Source organism: Uloborus diversus, chromosome 9 (assembly GCF_026930045.1).
Source record: "Uloborus diversus isolate 005 chromosome 9, Udiv.v.3.1, whole genome shotgun sequence".
NCBI lineage: Eukaryota > Metazoa > Arthropoda > Arachnida > Araneae > Uloboridae > Uloborus > Uloborus diversus.
The window spans coordinates 81,240,814-81,260,614 of NC_072739.1; the positions used below are offsets into that span (position 1 = coordinate 81,240,814).

A 19,801-nucleotide genomic window follows, 5' to 3' on the forward strand; every position below is an offset into this window, starting at 1 on the left:
AGCCATGTAAATGCAATTCTAAAAAAAAAATTATATTAATTTGAATTTTTGGCATCTTGAATTCAAATTATGTTTTTCGTAATCACGAGCGTGTGTGTGTATGAATGCGCGTGTGTGTTTGTGTAGGCGCATGTATGTGGGTGCGTGTATATGTGTATGTATGCATGTGTGTGCGTGTTGTATATGCAGTGCTGTGTGTGTAGGAGTTCGTGTGTGTGTATGTAGGCATTTGTGTCTGTGTTGAGCGCATGTTCAATCTTTTGCATGCGGCAGACAAAAGTTTTTCCTCTCGCCTCTAAAGTTACCATTCTATGACTTACGTTGTTCTGACCTGAGGTACAGATATTAATATTAGGGTAGTATTAGGGTTGAAAACACTACGTACTGGTGTCGGAGTACAACTAGTTTTGGGATACAGGAGTCAGAGGACCTAAAATGTTTTCAAAAAATTCTGTGTACAAGCATGGAGAAAGAAAATCATTGAATTAGTAATTTAAACTTTTTCATTTTGTAAAATTTTTGACCTGAATAGGGAAAAAATAATCTTTTACTAATAATAAAGATGAAAGTCTGTGTCTGTCTCTGGATCTCTGTACGTCTGTTACGCGCATAGCGCCTAGACCGCTCGGCTGATTTTTATGAAATTTGGAGCAGAATTAGTTTGTAGCATATGGGTGAGCACCTCGAAGAAATTTTCGAAAATTCCATTTTGTTCTTTTACTATTCCAATGTTAAGAATATTTTACCAAGGAAATTATCATAACCTGGACAAATAAATTTCCCATTTATCATAACATGGAACCGTAACATTTGAGAGCAAATGAACACAGCAAATTGGCGAGAAATTCATCATCCATTATTTGTAAATATACAGGCAAACCAAACCACCTTTTATTTTTCTACTACTGGCAAAGCCGTGCCAGTACCGGTACTCAATAAAGTAAGACAAAAGGGATGAAAATAAGGAATTTCTGCCGAAGCTGCAGAGTGGGAGTACGACTAATTTTGGGGGTGCAGGAGTCGGAGTTGGAGGCCCTAAAATTTTCTCTAGCATTTCTTTGTACATGCATAGAGAAAGAAAATCATAGAACTAAATTATTCAAACAATTTTTCATAATGTACATTTTTAATCTGAATAGGGAAAATATAATAAATTAACTTATGAAGTAAAAAAAAAAAAAAAGATGGAAGTAATGAATTTCTGCCACAGCTGGGGAGTCGGATTACGACTAATTGTATGGTACAGGAGTCAGAATTGGTAGCTAGGCATTTCCCTTCAATTCCGCAGCATTAGTAAAACCATTTGCATTTCATATTCCTTTCATTTTGGTTAAGTCATGTTTATCTCTTGTGTCAATATTCAGGTCTACGAGATATGGCATTTCAATTTTAGTGATAGCTTTTTTATATATTCCTTGATACCGAAAATTGCGAATGTATTCAAAATCTGCACAAATCCTCCCCCCCCCTTAATTTTTTTTAGGTGATAAAAAATAATGTTTTCTGTTATTCTGAATGTTAAAAAATTTTCAGTTGTTCAAAAAATACTTTTAAAATAGTAAATTGACAAATACCTTTTCTATATACATGTTCATCACCAAGAACTTTTTCCAACTGTTTGTTTGAAGCAAATTCACCTTTAAGTTAGGGATTTATCTTTGCCTTAAATGTTCCCTTAGAGGCTAATGTTACGTTCCTTTGATGCGTAAAAAATGAAACAAAATATATTTCAAATCAAAAAGTAAAATCTGGAAATGAGGTGTGCTCGCTGAAATTTTTCAAACAGAAAGTTTGTTCAAATCTGACTATTCACTCAAAAGTTATGTGTGTGTGAGGGGGAGGGGGGCAGCAGATTTCTAAATGTATTCTGTGGGGAAAAAAAGCCTTTTTGTTATTATAAAATTGATATAAAATTAATTTACTTCAGCTGTTAGTCTTTAGTTAATTAAACCTACATTAATAGCGCTTTTTTAGGAAAATTTTAAATTCAATAAATTTCTTCTGCATTTTTGCGCACAAACGAGATGAGAAAAAAAATCATGGAACTAAATTATAAAAGCCATTTTTCATAAGTCATTATTTTGAATCTGCATAGGGAAAAATTTATAACCAAACAAATGAAGACAAAAAAGACAATTTTTATGCAGTTAAAATTTAGCACCTTTTTTTACTTGAAAGTGAACAATGACAAGATTTTTATTGAAAAAGGAAAGAAAGTAAAAAAATAGCATACGGAACAAAAAAAAAATGTATAAAAATAAAGTCCTTTTTTTCAAACAATTTACTAAAACTATCGGCGATGAAACAAGTAAAAAAAAAGCCCGCATGAAGAGATAAAAACTTATTTTAGCAAACCAAGTATTTGTTTTGAGAGCAGACGATCCGAACTTTTACGGCAACCCACAATAGTAGCGATGACGTCATGGTTTAGAAACAAGTCTGAGCTCTGCCAGTGTTGGCTGGTATAGAGGATAGCTCGAACTTCAGCGTTGCTTGGACTTGTCTCAGGTTGGATCGTGTGATAAGCGCTTAAAGTCTTTAGATGCGTTGACGTCATTTGCTGTCACGTTATCGGTCGCAACCGGTAGAGCTCTTCCAAAGCAAGCTATAAAATAAAACTTTTTTTTATTAATCAAACTCAATCCGAACGACTAATATAAAATTTCAATTGATACATTAAATTTTACTTTCTATATCGAAATAAATATTATCGTTTTTACTCAGGTTAGATCTTCTGTTTTCGAATTTCAAACAGTAAGTACTATAAAGAGTTTTTGGCTGAAAGATATTTTAAAAATTCATTCAAATGCAATTTTTGATTTTCATCAATTTATCATGATAAGTTTTAATTCAAATTTTTAATAGCAACAAAACAAAAATACGTGCATGATAAAATTTTACAACTCAGCTCTTCTGTTGCACACAACACAAAATTTTGTTATGCGGTGAGGGGAAAAGTAATTTTTTCCCAGTTGAGAACGCTTATTTATATAAATTCTTAATACTAATAACAAACATAAATACAACTATCATGTTTATATTCTTCTACAGCACTTTTGTAAGGGAAAGTAACATTTATGCCCTTCGAGAAAACATTAGTCAAACATTGATTGCTTTAAAACCATTTGTGTAATGTTGGAGGTTTGTAATGTACACAGAGATTTTTCAGTCTCTAATTAAAATCTGAAAAAGATTCTTTGACATCCTTTCAAAGTAACCGCATTTAAAAGTAAGTTAATTACGTCATGATTATTGATTTTAACATTTATGAGTTGTAATTATTAATTATTTTTTTAATACTTGGAAGGTGCATTAAAACCCTTTTTTCAGTTTTAATTTCGAGTTACACAGCAACTGATGTTTTACTATGCAATAACTTGTATTTAAGCTCGGTCAATGAATTCAATCCTATTAGTGTTTACAATAGATGTTGAAAAATCTTGAGAACATTACAACTCAGAGCCTGCGTGAGGGAATTTCCAGAAAATTAGTTATACAGAGTTAGTTATCCAGAAAATTATCCAAATTTTAAATTTTACAGTGAAAATATTTTTGTTTAGAAAATTTCAATCAGCAAGCAGTGTATAATTTTATGAAATATGCAGTGCAAGCATTTACTTACATTTTAAATTTGCAGCATAAACTAAATAACAATGTATAAAAATATTATTTTTCATTATACAATCCTTATTTCTCGTGGTGGGCAGCAACTCCAAATAAATTCTCAATTTTGCGGGCTTTCTCTTTATCTCTTGCAGAACTTTCAATGATCTTTTAACATCATTTTGAATAGAGACGTACCGAGTAGCACTTTGGCCGAGTACCGAGTACTCGGCCTTTCACTACTCAGCCGAGTACCGAGTTTCCGAGTACTTGGCCTTTCACTACTCGGCCGAGTTACCAAGTACCAATTATGTTTTAAGAAGAACCATCGACACACATGATGAATTTTGAACTTATTGGAATAGTAGTATAGACCTCCTTGTCCATATAATGGTTTTTAAAACTAAATTCCTGCTGAAATTTAATCACGCATTATATAAACAATTTTGATTGTGTCTAAAATTTTACAAAAAAATTATTTTTAAAATTAAAAATAAATAAAAGGTATGATTAATCAAGTTGGAATTAAAACAAATTACAGTAAAATCCCTCTAATGCAGACACTAACAGGACAATTTTTTTTTGTCCGCAATAGAGAGGTGTCCGCAGGACAGGGGTTTAAGAATTATTTGCATTGGAACTGGGGAATTAAAAATTGTCTGCCTTTGAGGAGTGTATGTTAGGAGGGTTTTCACGGTATATAACAATCAATTATAGTTCTAGTCCGCCAAATAATAAATAATTTTTAAAAGCAGATAAAACAAACATGCAGGAACAATGCAGACACGTGTTTCTGCCCCCCCCCCCATTACTAGGAACGTCTTTATCAGTGCATAACATGTGAGCTAAAGAATGTAAAGACGTTCGACAAAAATTATCCGATTGTTGTCTTTAAATCCATGAGCTCCCATTTTGTGCATTGAAAAAAGAATTCCTTGTAAGGCCAAAACATGTGTCTGCAGTATTCCTGCACTGTACTTTTAACGTTGTTTTATTTCCTTTTATTTTTTAAGCAAATATATTTTTATACTTTTTATAACTAATTTTTGGTTGAAGCAAAAATCCATTTTTAACATAAAAATTCCATATTTTCTATACTTACCTTTTTTTGCATAATTTTTAATAAATAAGTTTTATTAACTTTGAAGACATTAAAATAAAGATGTATTCCATTGAAGGGCATTAGAAACTTCATTATTCTCAAAATTTATATTTGACTTAAAAATTTTAATTGTAAATGATTGCAGAATATAATGTTTGCTCTTTTTTTTAAATAAATTTTAGTATCTGTCTTGGATAATATTCAATTTTTTGCAACTACTCGGTATTGGCCGAGTATCTGATCAGAATTTGACTGAGTACCGTGTAGTTACCGAGTACTCGGTACATCTCTAATTTTGAAGATTAAGAGAAACATCATTTCTGGAAATCTAGGAGAATTTTCTAATCTCCAATCCAAATAAAAGTTTGTTTTGCGAAATTTGCAATTGTATCGAATTTGGCGCGATAGCGAATGGTTGGTGCGGGCCCTGAATCTGTAACTATTTTCTGCATGGAACTGAAGACTTTCCACTGTCAGTTTTCTAGCATTCGTTCACAAAAGTGTATTTTATTAAATTATCTTTAATTTTGTTTTGTTCACGTTAATGAAAGCGTAACGAAACTAGCCTGTCAAGAGTAGCTGTCGAGAGCCAAGGCTTGCTCCTTGTCAGTTTGGTCTCTGGGGCCCTCATCCTATTAAAAATAATAAAATTTAATATACTACTCCAATTCCGAAGTGGGCCCTTTCAGTAGGCTGACATGCCCTAAAGTCAGGCCTGTTACCTTGTGAAACTCCAAATTTTGCCGAATGATAAAAGCATAGCATCGTCAGGGGTCTGTCCAGGATTTTTTACAGGGTCCGTTTTTTGTGAAAGATAAAATAATTTTGTGAAAAATGAATTAATTTTGTGAAAAATCAAAAAATTTCGCAAAAAAAAAAAATTATTATTTTTTTTTTTAGTTAAAACGAAATTTTAGAATTTAGAGATGGCACAAACTGCATCAATCAATCTTCTACGTCGAGAAAATCATTCTGGATTTTTTTTCTGATATTTGGCCGGGGGGGGGGGGGGGGGGCATTGCTCTTTCAAGTATCAATATTTATCTACCATTCTGCATTATGTTAAATTATACTAGATATATTTCTGTACAGTATTTAAAATAATTGTAACAAAAATATAAATAAATAAAATAAAATTCAGAATAGGGTTCAGCATTCAACTTTTTGACCCAAGATACTCTTAAAAAGCACAGAATTTCGTTTAAAACTTATAAATTCCGTGATTTTAACAAAAACAAAAAGATATTTCAATTGTTTACCTCTTAACAAAGCGTAATAATCATTAAAAATTCGAAAAATCGGATTCCCATAGCGGATGCAAAGAGATCGCAATTCTCAAAGTGAATGCATCAAAAGTATAAAAACGGCTTGTAAAAGAAATATTTTTGATAAAATTATTTTAAAATTGGATTTTAGAGTCCTATGATAATCATATCATTAATATCTGTGGACACAGTTGACCCAAAAAATAAAATAAAATCAACCATCTATTTAGTATTTTAATTTTTGACTCATAACAGAAAATGGAATTTTGCTTTAAAAACTTGAAATGAGAGTTCTAACAGAAATAAAGAGACTTTTCATTTATTTGAATCCTAATAAAGCGAAGTTAGCTTGAAAAAAGAACAAAATATGATTCTCATGTCGGATGTTAAAAGATTGCATTTTTCAAAATGTAGACATCTAAAGAAAAAAAAACTGTAATTAAAAGAGTTTATTTAGAGTTAATCATCCTTGTCAGCATCGAAAAATCAAAACCCATATAATTTTCTCCCAAAATAACAATTAAACATCGCACCGCACCATAAAAACGCAAATATTGACAAACTGGCAAAATGATGAGAATATTTTCTAATCAAGTCATTATAAAGGTTCAACGCCAGACGCTAAGTGGTGATAATTTTGAAGTTGGTAATACTATCTGAAGCGATCATATTTTTTCCTCACCCTTACTATCCCTTTGCAGTTCTAAGTTCATTTCGCAGATATATATTATTATTGTTTATTAAATCATGAGCAGAGAAAAGTGCTTATCAATGCCTTTTCAGAAAAGTTTACAAAAACACCGCTGCTAATTAGCTGTGATAAAACAAACAACCATTATATTTATTTGGCAGTAGCAATTATTTATCGCTTGCAGGAGCATCCCAAGAGTGCCGATTTTTTTATTTATTTTTTTCAAAATTAGCCGATTTTGTATAAGCTGATCCCTCTAATTTGACTTAAAAAAAGGTTCCAAAAATGGTTTATACACAGAAATATGCGTTATTTTGCTTTCAGATTTGCTCTTTCAATAAACAATTTGACAGATCCGATCTTGTTTATCAGAATTTTGTGAAGGGTCCGTTTTGTTTGATCGGGATTTTGTGAAAGGTCCATTTTGTTTGATCGGGATTTTGTGAAAGGTCCGTTTTGGTTGATCGGATTTTTGTGAAGGGTCCGTTAACAGACCCAAATATCCTCTGGCCAGACCCCTGATCATTGTAACAGTTTTTTAAAAACTGCAATTTTAGGATGCTCTCTTCAAATTTGTTGATTAAAAAAGATTTCGATTGGTTAATTACTTCGACTTCCCATCCAGGCCTTTGCCTTCTGTGTAACAAATACAGCAGCAGTCTCTTTTTGTCAGTCCAGAAGAAACACTAAATTATAACCTTTTCATGCAAACCAATTTATTAACACCCCATTTCTAGTCTTTTCTTTCGACGGTATGTGCTTTTCTGTTTTATTCTTCCTATTGCCTTTATTTATCTTTGAACAAAAGTGTTTAAGAGATTCTTGAAAATAAATTGATCAGAGTTGTTCTATTTTGTCCACCCCAATAAAAAAAAAAAACGCTTAAAAAAACCGTCCCGGACAAAATGTCATTTTGTCTATTTTGTCCACTTCCTCAGTAAACTGAAAATATTTCAGTTAAAAATTTGAAGTTTGAAAATAATTAATAATAATCCATAGATTTTTCCTATTCAAGTAATATTTTAATATAAAAATAGAGCATACATAAATATGTATATAAACAATTGATTGTACAATATTTTAAAGTGAAAATAAAACCAGCTAATGTGTGCATTACACGACTTCCTTTTACTCCAATTTAATGTCATTTCCCCATTACAGGCAATTTTAATGTGATTCAATAGCTTACTCTCTAAATATCACCAACATGGGCCAAATTGAAACAAATTTAAAAAAAAACAATCTCCAAATTTTGCCAAGTTGACCACCAAAGGACTGGCGATATATCGCCAAGTGTCCGCCAAATTATAACACCATTTGAGTTTACATCAAAATTAAGAATGATTCCCCACCCCCCAAAAAGGGACAAAAGAGGCCTTTAAAAACACCCGAATGGCAACCAAAAGGGGAAATGCACCACTAGACCCCACTAGAAGTCTACGTACCAAATTTCAACGTTCTACGACATACCGTTCTTGAGTTATGCAACATACATAGGGGAGAGGAGGGAGTATTGGTACACTTTTCACATATATGATTCTTATTTATAATCCTCTACTTATTCATAAATGCAAAAGATCACACAATAAACTTGCATATTATAACTACATTTTAAAAATATACATAATGTTTAAACATTTTATTATTTTCACACTTGACTAATTACAAATTTCAAGAATTTTGCCCCATTCCTCCCTCCTGGGTGGGAGGAGTGGGACATATTTGAAAATTACTGAAAAAGTAGCAAATGTCATAATTAGAAAGGTCTACATTAAAAGAAAAACAAGACTGCTCTACTGGTCCCACCAACCAATTGTGGTGGCGGTAATTTCATGATAATATCTGTTTTATCTATAATGCTACAGTCATCCTGTTGAGGAAAATTAAAATTTCCTTTCATGTCCTTTCTCATAAATTTTGCATTGTAGCTTTCAGTATCATAAATGCTCTCCAGTTTTGCAACATAGTAAACAATTGACCGTTTGGTAAAGAATTTGACAAGCACAAATTCATTTTCTCCTATGTTTGGTTTGTCCTCCATCCAGTCAATCTCTTGTGCTATTTCCAGGTCATCATGCATATGAGGATTAAATATTCCTTCATCTGAAGTGTCTTGTAAAGAAATTGACCCTTCACTATCATTGGATTCATCTTTAAACTCAAATGTTTTTTTAATTTTTAGTTTTTTGCATACAGGTTTTGGTTGATGCTTTTTTTTTCTAGTCTGGCAGCTTCTGCTTCTTCAATTTCTGTCTTCTCTGGGGTATCTGTCAATATCTTTGTTCGCGCGTCCTTTCTTCTTTCCTTTATTTTTCTTCAGGGGATTCCTGGGTTCTGCTTTGGGAAATGGCCGTATGTCTGCAGGACTAAGCGACAAAATATGAGATGAGGATGGCATGCTAACAATGATATTAACAGGATTGTCAGGTGGGCTAGATGGTGAAGGAAGACAACTACTGTTATTATCATTATTTATCGTCAAGGGATAGTCTGTAACATGCGATTTCAAAAACTCTTCATCTCCAAACGGCTCGCTGTTAAATGGATATATTCCAGGTTTTTTAAACCCGGAAGTAATATTTTTTTGTGTTAATGATGCCTGGTAGTAAATCCCAACAAGCTCAGTTTCACATAACATGGCAATTAAGTTACTTTTTATGACTGCAGAAAAGGACATAATAGCCAAGCAGTGTTGTCATTATGGAAATATTCAATCAAGTTCCGGGCATTATAAACAGGGACCGCGTTAAGCATTCGCCAATGCGCCAAATACGATAAAATCGGCGAACAGAAAATTCTCTAAAATATACACAGAGGAAAAAAAATCTCCCTTCAGAAGTCAATCTAGATAAAAATTAAGACCGTTCACACCGAGTAGAGTGTTGGCGGATACCTTGTTGAATGGCCCGTTTGTTTCATTGTGTTCGATGTCTGAAACATCGGAGTAAGATAGGAATGCAGTCTTTACTTCGTTAAAAGCTTTTATTTCTACTCTCAAATTTATAAAGAATGATAAATATCACTTAAAGTTGTTTTTAGCCATTTTTTCCTTTGAAAAATTACGTATGATTTATGGAAAAACTACTTAATTTGCATTTTTTTTATCACCAAATTCCTAAAAACGGACAAAAATTCCTGGATATACCCCTGCTTCTATCCTCAAAAAATTGTCAAAAATTAAGTTATACTTCACTTTCTGATTAAATATTTCTGCAGACAAAAATACATTTAAAATGAGTTAAAGTTAGTCTTTGACAAAAACTTTTGAAATTTGGCTAACACTTTAAAAATTTGGCGAATTTACTGGCGAACGATTCGAAATCCTTAGCGTGATCCCTGATAAAAATACTTAAATGAGGGATAATTGCAATCACAATTTTCCTTCAAAGTAAGGTTTAGCTAGTACTGTATCAATTTGTTCACCATTAAAGCGCAGAAGTGTTCCTATCTGTTAAATTTTGTTTAAAGAAAACATATTTAGTTCAGCATAATTTCCTCATATTTAAGTGATATCCCAATCGTTACGTAAAATTTAATATCAATAAGAGCTATGGGGCCGCTACATCTACTAATGCCAGGGCCGATTTATTCAACCAATCTGCCACTGGGAATGGGATCCATATGATCAATCCATTGGGGATACTGTTCAGGCAGAAAATTCCAAACGGCATTTGAAAATGAGCAGGGTTACCATCCTGTTGAAAAATGATTCCTGTCTTCCCGAACCAGGAAAGGAGCCAGGATGACTGTTCTGCCGATAAAGAGGAATATGTCAGGGGTCTGTCCAGGATTTTTCACAGGGTCCGTTTTTTGTGAAAAATAAAATAATTTTGTGAAAAATCAATTATTTTTGTGAAAAATCAAATAATTAATTTTTTTTTCTTGTAAAAACGAAAGTTTAGACTCTTGAGATGATGGAAACTGCATCATTGACACTTAAAGTTGAGTGTTTTCTCTCTTTTCTGTTGAGAATATCATTCTTGAGTGTTTTTCTAGTATTTGAAGAGAGGGGGGAGGCATCGCTCCCTGGGAGATGGGCACCCCTCAAGTATCAATATTTATCTACCATTCTACATCATGTTAAATTATACTAGAAATGTTTTTTGTATAGTATTTAAAATAACTGTAAGAAAAAAAAAATTAGGCAGGGGTTCAGCATTTAACTTTTTAACCCAAGACACTGTTTAAGAGCACAGAGTTTCGTTCAAACCTTATAAACTCCGTGATTTTCACAAAAGTAAAAAAATATCTTATGTTTTTACCTCTTAACTAAGCGTACTAAACATCGAAAATTCGAAAAATCAGATTTCCACAGCGGATGCAAAGAGATTGCAATCCTCGAAGTGAAGGAATCAAACTTGTAAAATAAATATTTTTGATAAAATTACTTTTAATTGCATTTTAGAGTCCTATAATAAACATATCATTAATATCTGGACACAGTTGAAACAAAAATAAATAAATAAATAAAATAAAAAATAAACCATCGATTCAGCATTTGAATTATTGACTCATAAAAGAAAATGGAATTCCCCTTTAAAAACTTGAAATAAGCTTTGTTGCAATAAATAAAGAGACTTTTCATTTATTTGCATCCTAATAAAGCGAAGTTAGCTTGAAAAAAAGAATAAAATATGATTCTCATATCGGATGTAAAAAGATTGCGTTTTTCAAAATGTAGACATCTATAGAAAAAAATAACGGTAAATAAAAGTTTATTTACAGTTAATTATCCTTTTTAGTATTGAAAAACCAAACCCATATAACTTTCTCCCAAAATAACAGTTTAACATCACACCACCAGACACTAATTGGCAATACGTTTAAATTTTGTAACCCTATCTGAAGCGATCACATCCGCCCCACCCATACTATCCTTTGCAGTTCTAAATTCATTTTGCTGTATATTATTGATGATTAAATCATGAGTGGGGAGAAAAGTGCTTACTACGCCTATTCAGAGAATGTTGACGCTTTTAAAAAGAAGTTTACAACAACACCACTGCATAAAACAAACAAGCAAAATCATAAACCAAACTGACTTTCAGCTGTTAATTCCTTTCAAAGAAACCAACAACAGGCATTATATTTATTTGGCGGTAGTAATTATTTATGGCTTGCAGGAGCATCACAAGAGTGCCGATTTTTTTTTTTTCCTTTTGCAAAATTAGCTGATTTTGTATAAGTTGATTCCCCTAATTTAACTTTAAATATGCTGTATTATTTTAATTTGAGATTTGCTCTTTCAATAAACAATTTGTGAAAGATCCATTTTTGTTTACCAGAATTTTGTGAAGGGTCCGTTTTGGTTGATCGGATTTTTGTGAAGGATCCGTTAACGGACCCAAATTTGCTCTGGCCAGACCCCTGTATGTGCTGGAACAAGTGATGGAAAACCCAAGTGTGAGTTCATGCACAATTGCTAGAGAGAAGGTGCACTTTCACAAAGTAAAGTTATGGACACATTGCAAGAAAACAAGTATCACCCTTACCATTTCCCACTAGTACAAGAATTGCATGATTCAGATTTATTTAAAAAAAGCAGGTAACGTTTTGCAGTCAAACTAAAATGAGAAACTAGTAATAAAATTTAAAAAGAAGCAAAGCAAGTTTCGGTAACAAAAGAACTTGGGGTTGGATCTGCTATTGTCCAAGGATGAAACTTACTGAGCTTTACTTCTGAGGTTTCTCGAACAATGTGCAATCATAACTCCGTTATCTGGCCATATTATAAAAGAAAAAGCCCAACTTTTGGCAGAAATGTACTTTGAAACAAGTGGTAGCTGGGGCTTTGTAGGTGGCAAAAAAGACAACAAAAAAGGCCAATTGCATATTTGTGGTAAAAAACTATTGGCTGATGATACAGCAGCAGCATGCTTTTCCAATAAGTTGAATCAAAAAATTATCGATTTAGCAGGGTGGCGACAGATCAGGGAGATCAAGGAAAAGTCGGGGACTTTTATCACTCAGGGGAAAATCAAGGAATTATCAGGGAATTTTGAAAGAAAAACAAAAATTTAGGGAAAATTGATCAAATGAAGAAAAAAAAAATTTTTTTCCTTGTAAAATTAAGCACTTTCTTTGATTCCCTACGAATTTTCCTCCAATTATTTGTTTTAAAAAGTAAAATTATTGAGGTGCGATTATGCAGTGCCGCATATTTGTGCATCTTTTTTCCTCGAGGTCAAAGAAGTCAATCTTAGGATGAGCTTCCTAAGATTGCTTCTGTGTCTGTAAAGTTGTCTATTTTACCCAGCTTGAATTTTCCTTCCACACATTCCATGCTACGTAAAATAAACAACCCTACAGGCAAAGAGGGAGCAGTCATTAATGACTTTGCTCCCTTGCCTTTACTCATTGTATTGAATTAGCATACTGTTATTACAATTTCAAGAAAAAATCTTTATTTTTTAAATTATTGAAATTAACAATTGAGGTAGTGAGAAACATAGGGCCTTGATTAGAGTATTGCTCAATATGACTGGTTGTTGAAAGATTTCAATTTGTTTTACATAAATATGTCTGTTTTGCCATGTGCAGATAAAGAGCAGTAACTGCATTTTTATTTTTTTGCATTTTTGTCATCTATTCTACATTATCTTTATGGAACATACTAGCATTTGGTTTCCGCTAAAAAAGAGGCGCGAAAGCGTCTCATTCCAACATTTTCCTATTGTTAGTACTGAATCCACTGCACACATTTCCTCATATCTCAGAAACTAATTTCTGCAGATACTGCCGTTTACCTGCACACAGCAGTATTATTTACGTAAGTATTATTCTATACTTTATATCACTTGTTATTCTTCCAGCAACAATTACAGTTTGAAAAAAGTTAGTTCAAGATTATTTCCATTAAAATGTTTCAGTTTTATCATGGTTAAATATGTCTTTAAGAGTGGTTTTAATAATTTCTTAGAATTTTTGTGTTAACTTATGTTAATCCTGGAAGTATTTGCTTTAGATTTCTTACACTATTTCTCTGTTGATAGTTTAATATTTTTACCAAAAAAAAGGAGTTTTTTTTCAAAATATATTTTTAATCAACAGCTTAAACTGTTTTAAACACTGCATTTTATTTAATATGCAATGCTTTTCAGGTAAGGCAAAGAAAGGAAACCATTATCATTGGTAACGTAAATCAGGGAAATTTAGTGAATTTAATCAGGGAACTTTTTTTTCCCGTTCCTGTCCACACCCTGTCTAGGCTTCGTAGTTGAGTTGATGTAGTTACCTAATGCTTCCTGATAAAACTCAAGACTTAAGGGCTTCGAAAACGAAGTGCATTGGCTTTAAGATGCGAAAAGAATGATTTACGAGACTCTTCTGTACAAACATAACTGGTGAGGATAATCTGAAACTACTTGTTATTGATAAAAGTCAAAATCCCAGACTTTTAAAGCATGTAAATCACAAGAATTTGCCTGTTATATATGACAGTTTGAAAAATGTGTGGATGATGCAATTTCTATTTGAAATATAGTTTTTTGACCACTTTGTTACCTCTGTTCGTCTTCATTTGCATAACATGAGGATAGGAAAAAAAGTCATCTTTTTAATAGATCAGGTCCATGCTTACCCAGATGAAGAAGAGCTCATGTCATCAGGTAGAAAAATAATGGCTATGTTTCTTCCAAAGAATACGACAACAAGCTTAATTCAATACCTTGATCAAGGCATATTTGTGACTTTTAAGAGGAATTACCTACATAAGCTGCTGCGAAAATTGTTAGGCGTTATCGAGCCTTTTCCCGCTTTGTTGATAAAAATGAACTTGACGCAATGTATGTATCACAAGAAGCTTGGTCTGCAATAAAGCCATCAACTATTTCAAAATGTTGGTCAGCAAGCGCAAATGAAGAAAAGAAATCGATACAGACAGATGATTCTGTGGATCTCTTTAGTAGAACCTGCAAAGTTGCTAGGTTCCGCCATTGATTGCAAGTAGTAAGCACAGGGTTCGTACGGGTCATGGAAATCCTGGAAAGTCATGGGAAAAAAATAACAGAATTTCAGACCTGGAAAAGTCATGGAAAATTGAAATTTTCATTGAAAGTCATGGAAATTTATTTCAAGTCATGGAAAAATTTCCTGGACAAAGAGAAAGGAACAGTAGCTAAAGGAGCATTAAAAATCTTGAATGGTTTAACAGTATAGCACATAAAAGCTATTAAAAGTGGAAAATTGAACAATCCAAAAATCAGATCTGAATTTTGAAATCTCATTGCATCCACTTCTGTAGCAGCTGCTTGCCATTTTTTGCGATGTGATTTTACTGCCTGGACATCACTTATTTTGAATTTTCTGTTATTTTCAACACTTCTTATGTTTCACGTTCTGTAGTAGCAAAATTTCACGTTCTTAGTTTTGCCACACCCACTCAAAAAAAAAAAAAGCAATTCAATTGCATGCGAGTTCGATTCCATCACTCGTAAGGACTTTATTATTAAATTTATCAGAGTTTATCTTAATTTGTTGAATGTTTTAGAAAATAAAGACCTTAAGTCAGGCGATAGAATACAGAAAAAGAGGAATTCTAATGCTCTAAAACAGTAGTGCCCAACATACGGCACGCAAAACTAATCCATGCGATCCACTGCTACGTTCAACGTCGGGAATTAAAACGTGTTCTGGAATTTTTGAACATATTAATTTATATTCATTTGAAAATATGCAAATTTGTAAACAAAACAAATATATTTTTGAATCAGAAGATTGATTCATTACTGAATGGTTTTTTCAAAAAAGATCTGGTTTAGAAAAACATAAAAAGAACTAAACTATGTGGCTTTACTTCAAAGAACCAAAATACTGTCAAGTTACGTGGATGATTAAAGGCACTGTTGACACTAAAAGGCAACTTTTGAAGCAAATTTATTGAAACTTAGTGATGACTCATTCAACCCGTTCAATATCATTCTGCCTGTTTTTAAAAAAATATCAGACATTTAAGTATCATCATATTCGCTTCACTGCATTTTTACTTTACTTAAATTTATATGATGAAGACAAATAAGAATAATTTAGTTTTTTAAGTGTGCACTTATATTTTTTCCAATACGAGTAAGTGCTTCAATGAGGCTGTGGCATTCATATAGACGTTTTGCTAATGCTCATTTCCAAATATTACCAAGTTTGAGATTAAATAGTGCTATTCTCTTCATGTAACGAGGTCATGAAAATTTTCATTGAAGTCATGAAGAAGTCTTGGAAAAGTCATGAAATTTTTTCATCCAAATAGAGTATGAACCCTGTAAGCAGGTGTTGAAGGATAAATCCTGGCAAATGACTTTGGATTCTTATTTTACCAACAAACAATAGGTTTATTTATTTGTGTTTAAAGATCTGCATGTTATGACAATAACAGTAATTAGTTTAATTTCTTTGTTACTTTTAACCAAAAAAATTGTTCTAATGTATAAATAAATTAATTTTTCTGTATGCATACAGAACTATTTTTAATGACCTCGGTTACATTGCGTTTTTTCTATGTCCCCCAAAAAGCACAATATAATGAGGGGCTCCTGTATAAGTACCTAAAATGCAACTAGGCTATATTTGGTTGCTTAAGGGAATCTTCATGAGCTCCTCCCCCCTCCCCTTTTTTAGATTAGCACTTGCCCTAGACTTAGACAGATTCCTGTTGATGTCTCTAATGTTTAGGATTTTTCCTTGCTAATTTTTTTAAATGTATTTCATTTTTTACAGATAATTCATCACAATGCCTTCAGTGCAATACCAGCAAAACTCGGAAGAACTGCAAGAACATAGAGATTTGCCAAATCACATGAACCATGAGAGAACTCTTACTGATGCCCATTCATCAAAACTGTCTACATTTTCAACTTATGTCCATGCTCTGCGACCTTGGTCTTTCAGTGCATCATTGACTCCTGTTGCTATTGGAGCTGCGTTAGCGTACAAAACAACAGAACAGTTTGACATTCCCATTTTCTTGATAACTTGCCTGACTGCTGTTTCGGTACACGCTGCTGGAAATGTTGTGAATACTTACTTCGATTACATGAAAGGCATAGATAGCCGAAGGAGTGACGATCGAACATTGGTGGACAAGATTCTGACGCCAGATGAAATAGTGCATTTGGGAGTTATGTTATACACCCTGGGTTGCACAGGGTTCATTGGTACTGTATGGCTGTCCAATGCTAAAATGGAACACCTTGCTCTTGTGTATTTTGGAGGATTATCAAGTTCGTTCTTGTATACTGGTGGCATAGGATTGAAGTACATAGCGATGGGTGATGTATTGATCATTGTCACATTTGGTCCACTCAGTGTCCTCTTCTCATTTATGGCCCAAACTGGTTACATGGATTTTTATACCTTGTTTTACGCCATGCCTCTTGCACTTAACACAGAAGCTATATTGCATGGCAATAACACACGTGATATGGAAAGTGATCATAAAGCTGGTGTTGTAACACTTGCCATATTGTTTGGGTATGCTGGCTCTCATATTTTGTATGCTCTTCTTTTATTTTCTCCATACATATTATTTACCATTCTTGGGCTACATTTCAGTTTGTGGTTCTTCTTGCCCCTCATTACATTGCCTGCTGCATTTAAATTGGAAAAAATGTTCAGGGATCGAACTCTGCAGAAAGTACCAAAGGAAACAGCAAAGCTTAATTTATATTTTGGTTTATTTTATGTCATAGCATGTATAATGGCTGATAAAGGTGTGTTTCCTTATATTGGTGTAAACTGATAGCAGCTTTCTTTGGAAATGGAAATCTATTGTTTGGTTGATTATTTTAATATTTGTCAGAATACATGATTTAAGCTTGTACAGTAGAAGACCATTATAGCGCACACCTTGGGGCCTGAGCTTTTGCGTTATAATACAGGTTCTTGCATTATATAGATCATTTTCTAAATTTTAAAACTGATATTCAGAATATGTCTATATATTTGCTTTTCAGAATATGTTCTAACTGTAATAAGTACTAAAGCACTAATTATGCAATAGAAAAAAAGCTTTCACAATCAAAAGAAAGTGAATTACCCTGCACTTCTACTAGCTTTATGGTTTGCACAACAACTGCATTTTCTAGAGCAATCTGGCATTTTTTCCCCTTGTGAATACCAATTTTTCCTTAAAAGCTTCGAATTAAGATAGAGATGAAAAAGCATTTCAAAATTTAATTTGCCTTGGAATTTTTATGATTGCAAGGTGAAAAAAGGTTTTTTTTTCAACTGCAAAACTTATTGCTTACGTCTGAAAAATTGTGTAGTTTATAGAGAATTGCATTATAGGTCGGCGTTATAAAGGTATTCTACTGTATTCCAAAAAAAAAAGAAAAATGTTCTGATAATTTTAAAGAATCGAACTCGCTTTTCCGATTAATTTAAAACTCATGATTTTTTTCTTGTGGTATCCTCAGAAGATTCATATTAACCACCACAAAAAAAAATCTCTCATAGTAAGATTTTGTAAATAAATAAGTTTAAAAAATATGTTTCCCTTTTTAAAATGTTAATCATTGCAAGATTGTTTTCTGCTTCCCACTTTTGACTGAACATAAAAATAAAAGAAACAACTAAACAATTTCCGCACTTGTAAAAATAATAATATTTTGCATCATATTCTAGTTAGTTCAGTTTGATTCAAGATGTTATCAATTCAGACAACTTCCTTTAATGGCAAAATTTAATGTGAATTATAATGTGATGCTCATTTTTTTCGCGCCCTAGCCCCTAGCTACAGCAATTGATTAAAGGATACTTGAACCTATTCATAAAGTTAATTGGGAAAGGGAGAACGTGGCAGCTTTTGTATGTATTATTTTGAATAAAATATATAAGAACTTTGATAACCATGACTTATTTTTCTTATTTTGTAAGTTTTGTCCTATATACAAGTTAAAATATTCCTCTACTAAATGCCATTTTTGTGATGAAAAATTGAACAAAATCATCTAAATCTGCCCCAAAAATATTCTATATTCATTTTATTCCTTTTTAATGCATATCTCATCCTCTCAAGTTGTGTTCTAACCATTACATTAATTAACACATTGTAGTAGATCCTTGTTAATTTATAATTTCAAACACAAGCGACCAAAGGCATTATTCAGTGTTGAGAAACAAATCTCTGTCTCAGTCAAGTTGTTTTAGGATTATTTTTTTGAAACTGTTCTGAATAATTAAGATTAGCTCAAGGATTTCGACTGTATTCTCTTAATGCGCGCAAAAAGAAAAAAAAAACTTAAAAACCATAAAGATTCTTCTCCCCAAAAGATTTTGTGCTGATGGTAAGACTGTCAATGCATTTAAAACTTGAGACTTACAAAATAACTAATCTTTATTTTAATGAAAGTTAAAGTTAGATTTTCAATAAAAGTATAAAATATTTTCACTCGCACTTGAAAATATTGTCTCTCTGGTTTGTAAAATGTATGAAATAGTTGAAAGTTTCCTAATGTAAATATCGAACTTGATGGCTTAGGTCTATTTGAATTCTTAATTTTATCCCTTTTATAAAAGTAAAAAATACTTTTTCCATTTTTAGCATTTAGATTTAAAAGCCATAAAAAATGCAATTTATTTATTTATTTACAGGAATAAACACCTTTTATTCCTTTGAAATCAAACTGCCTTAAAAAGTATACTATTATTGAAATTATTTTAGCAAAATCAAATTAAACCTTATGCTTAAAATGTCGCTACCTTTTATCAAGTGTAGCAGCACTATCAAAAATGCTATCTTCCAATTATTGAGCCCAGATGTATGTGGATGAAAATGTACTAATTTTTGTAGATTTTCTGATATTTTTATATTCTGTGACGATATTAAAAATGTGTTTAATTGTAAAAATTATAGATAAATGATGAGTACTTATTCCAATTCATAGTTTTGTGTCTCATTTTGGTTTGACTGTGTGATTAAGTATATCTAATAGTGTGAGTGATGCATGAAAAGGCTTAGAAAAGAGACAGTTGCTCAGCAAAAGCAGACTTCTGATCAGTTGTACACCAATGGAAAATCATGGTGATCCCCTCCCCCTAAAAAAAGTTCCTTATTTGGCAAATTTTGTCTGACGATTGGCGAATTGAAATTACATAATTGCAATTTTTGAATTCTTGATTGTCACTTTGTATTAAATGTACTCGTGTGCA

At 32.4% G+C, this 19,801-nt stretch overlaps 1 protein-coding gene across 1 annotated transcript; it reads left to right on the plus strand.

The window, feature by feature from the left end:
- The first annotated feature begins 2,950 nt into the window (after positions 1-2,950).
- On the plus strand, positions 2,951-19,523 carry LOC129229272 (ubiA prenyltransferase domain-containing protein 1 homolog). The gene is made up of 2 exons (XM_054863545.1): positions 2,951-3,229; positions 16,370-19,523. Exon 2 carries the CDS (start codon positions 16,383-16,385, stop codon positions 17,388-17,390), a length of 1,008 nt encoding a protein of 335 aa, XP_054719520.1. The 5' UTR covers positions 2,951-3,229; positions 16,370-16,382; the 3' UTR covers positions 17,391-19,523.
- The last annotated feature ends 278 nt before the right edge of the window (positions 19,524-19,801 follow it).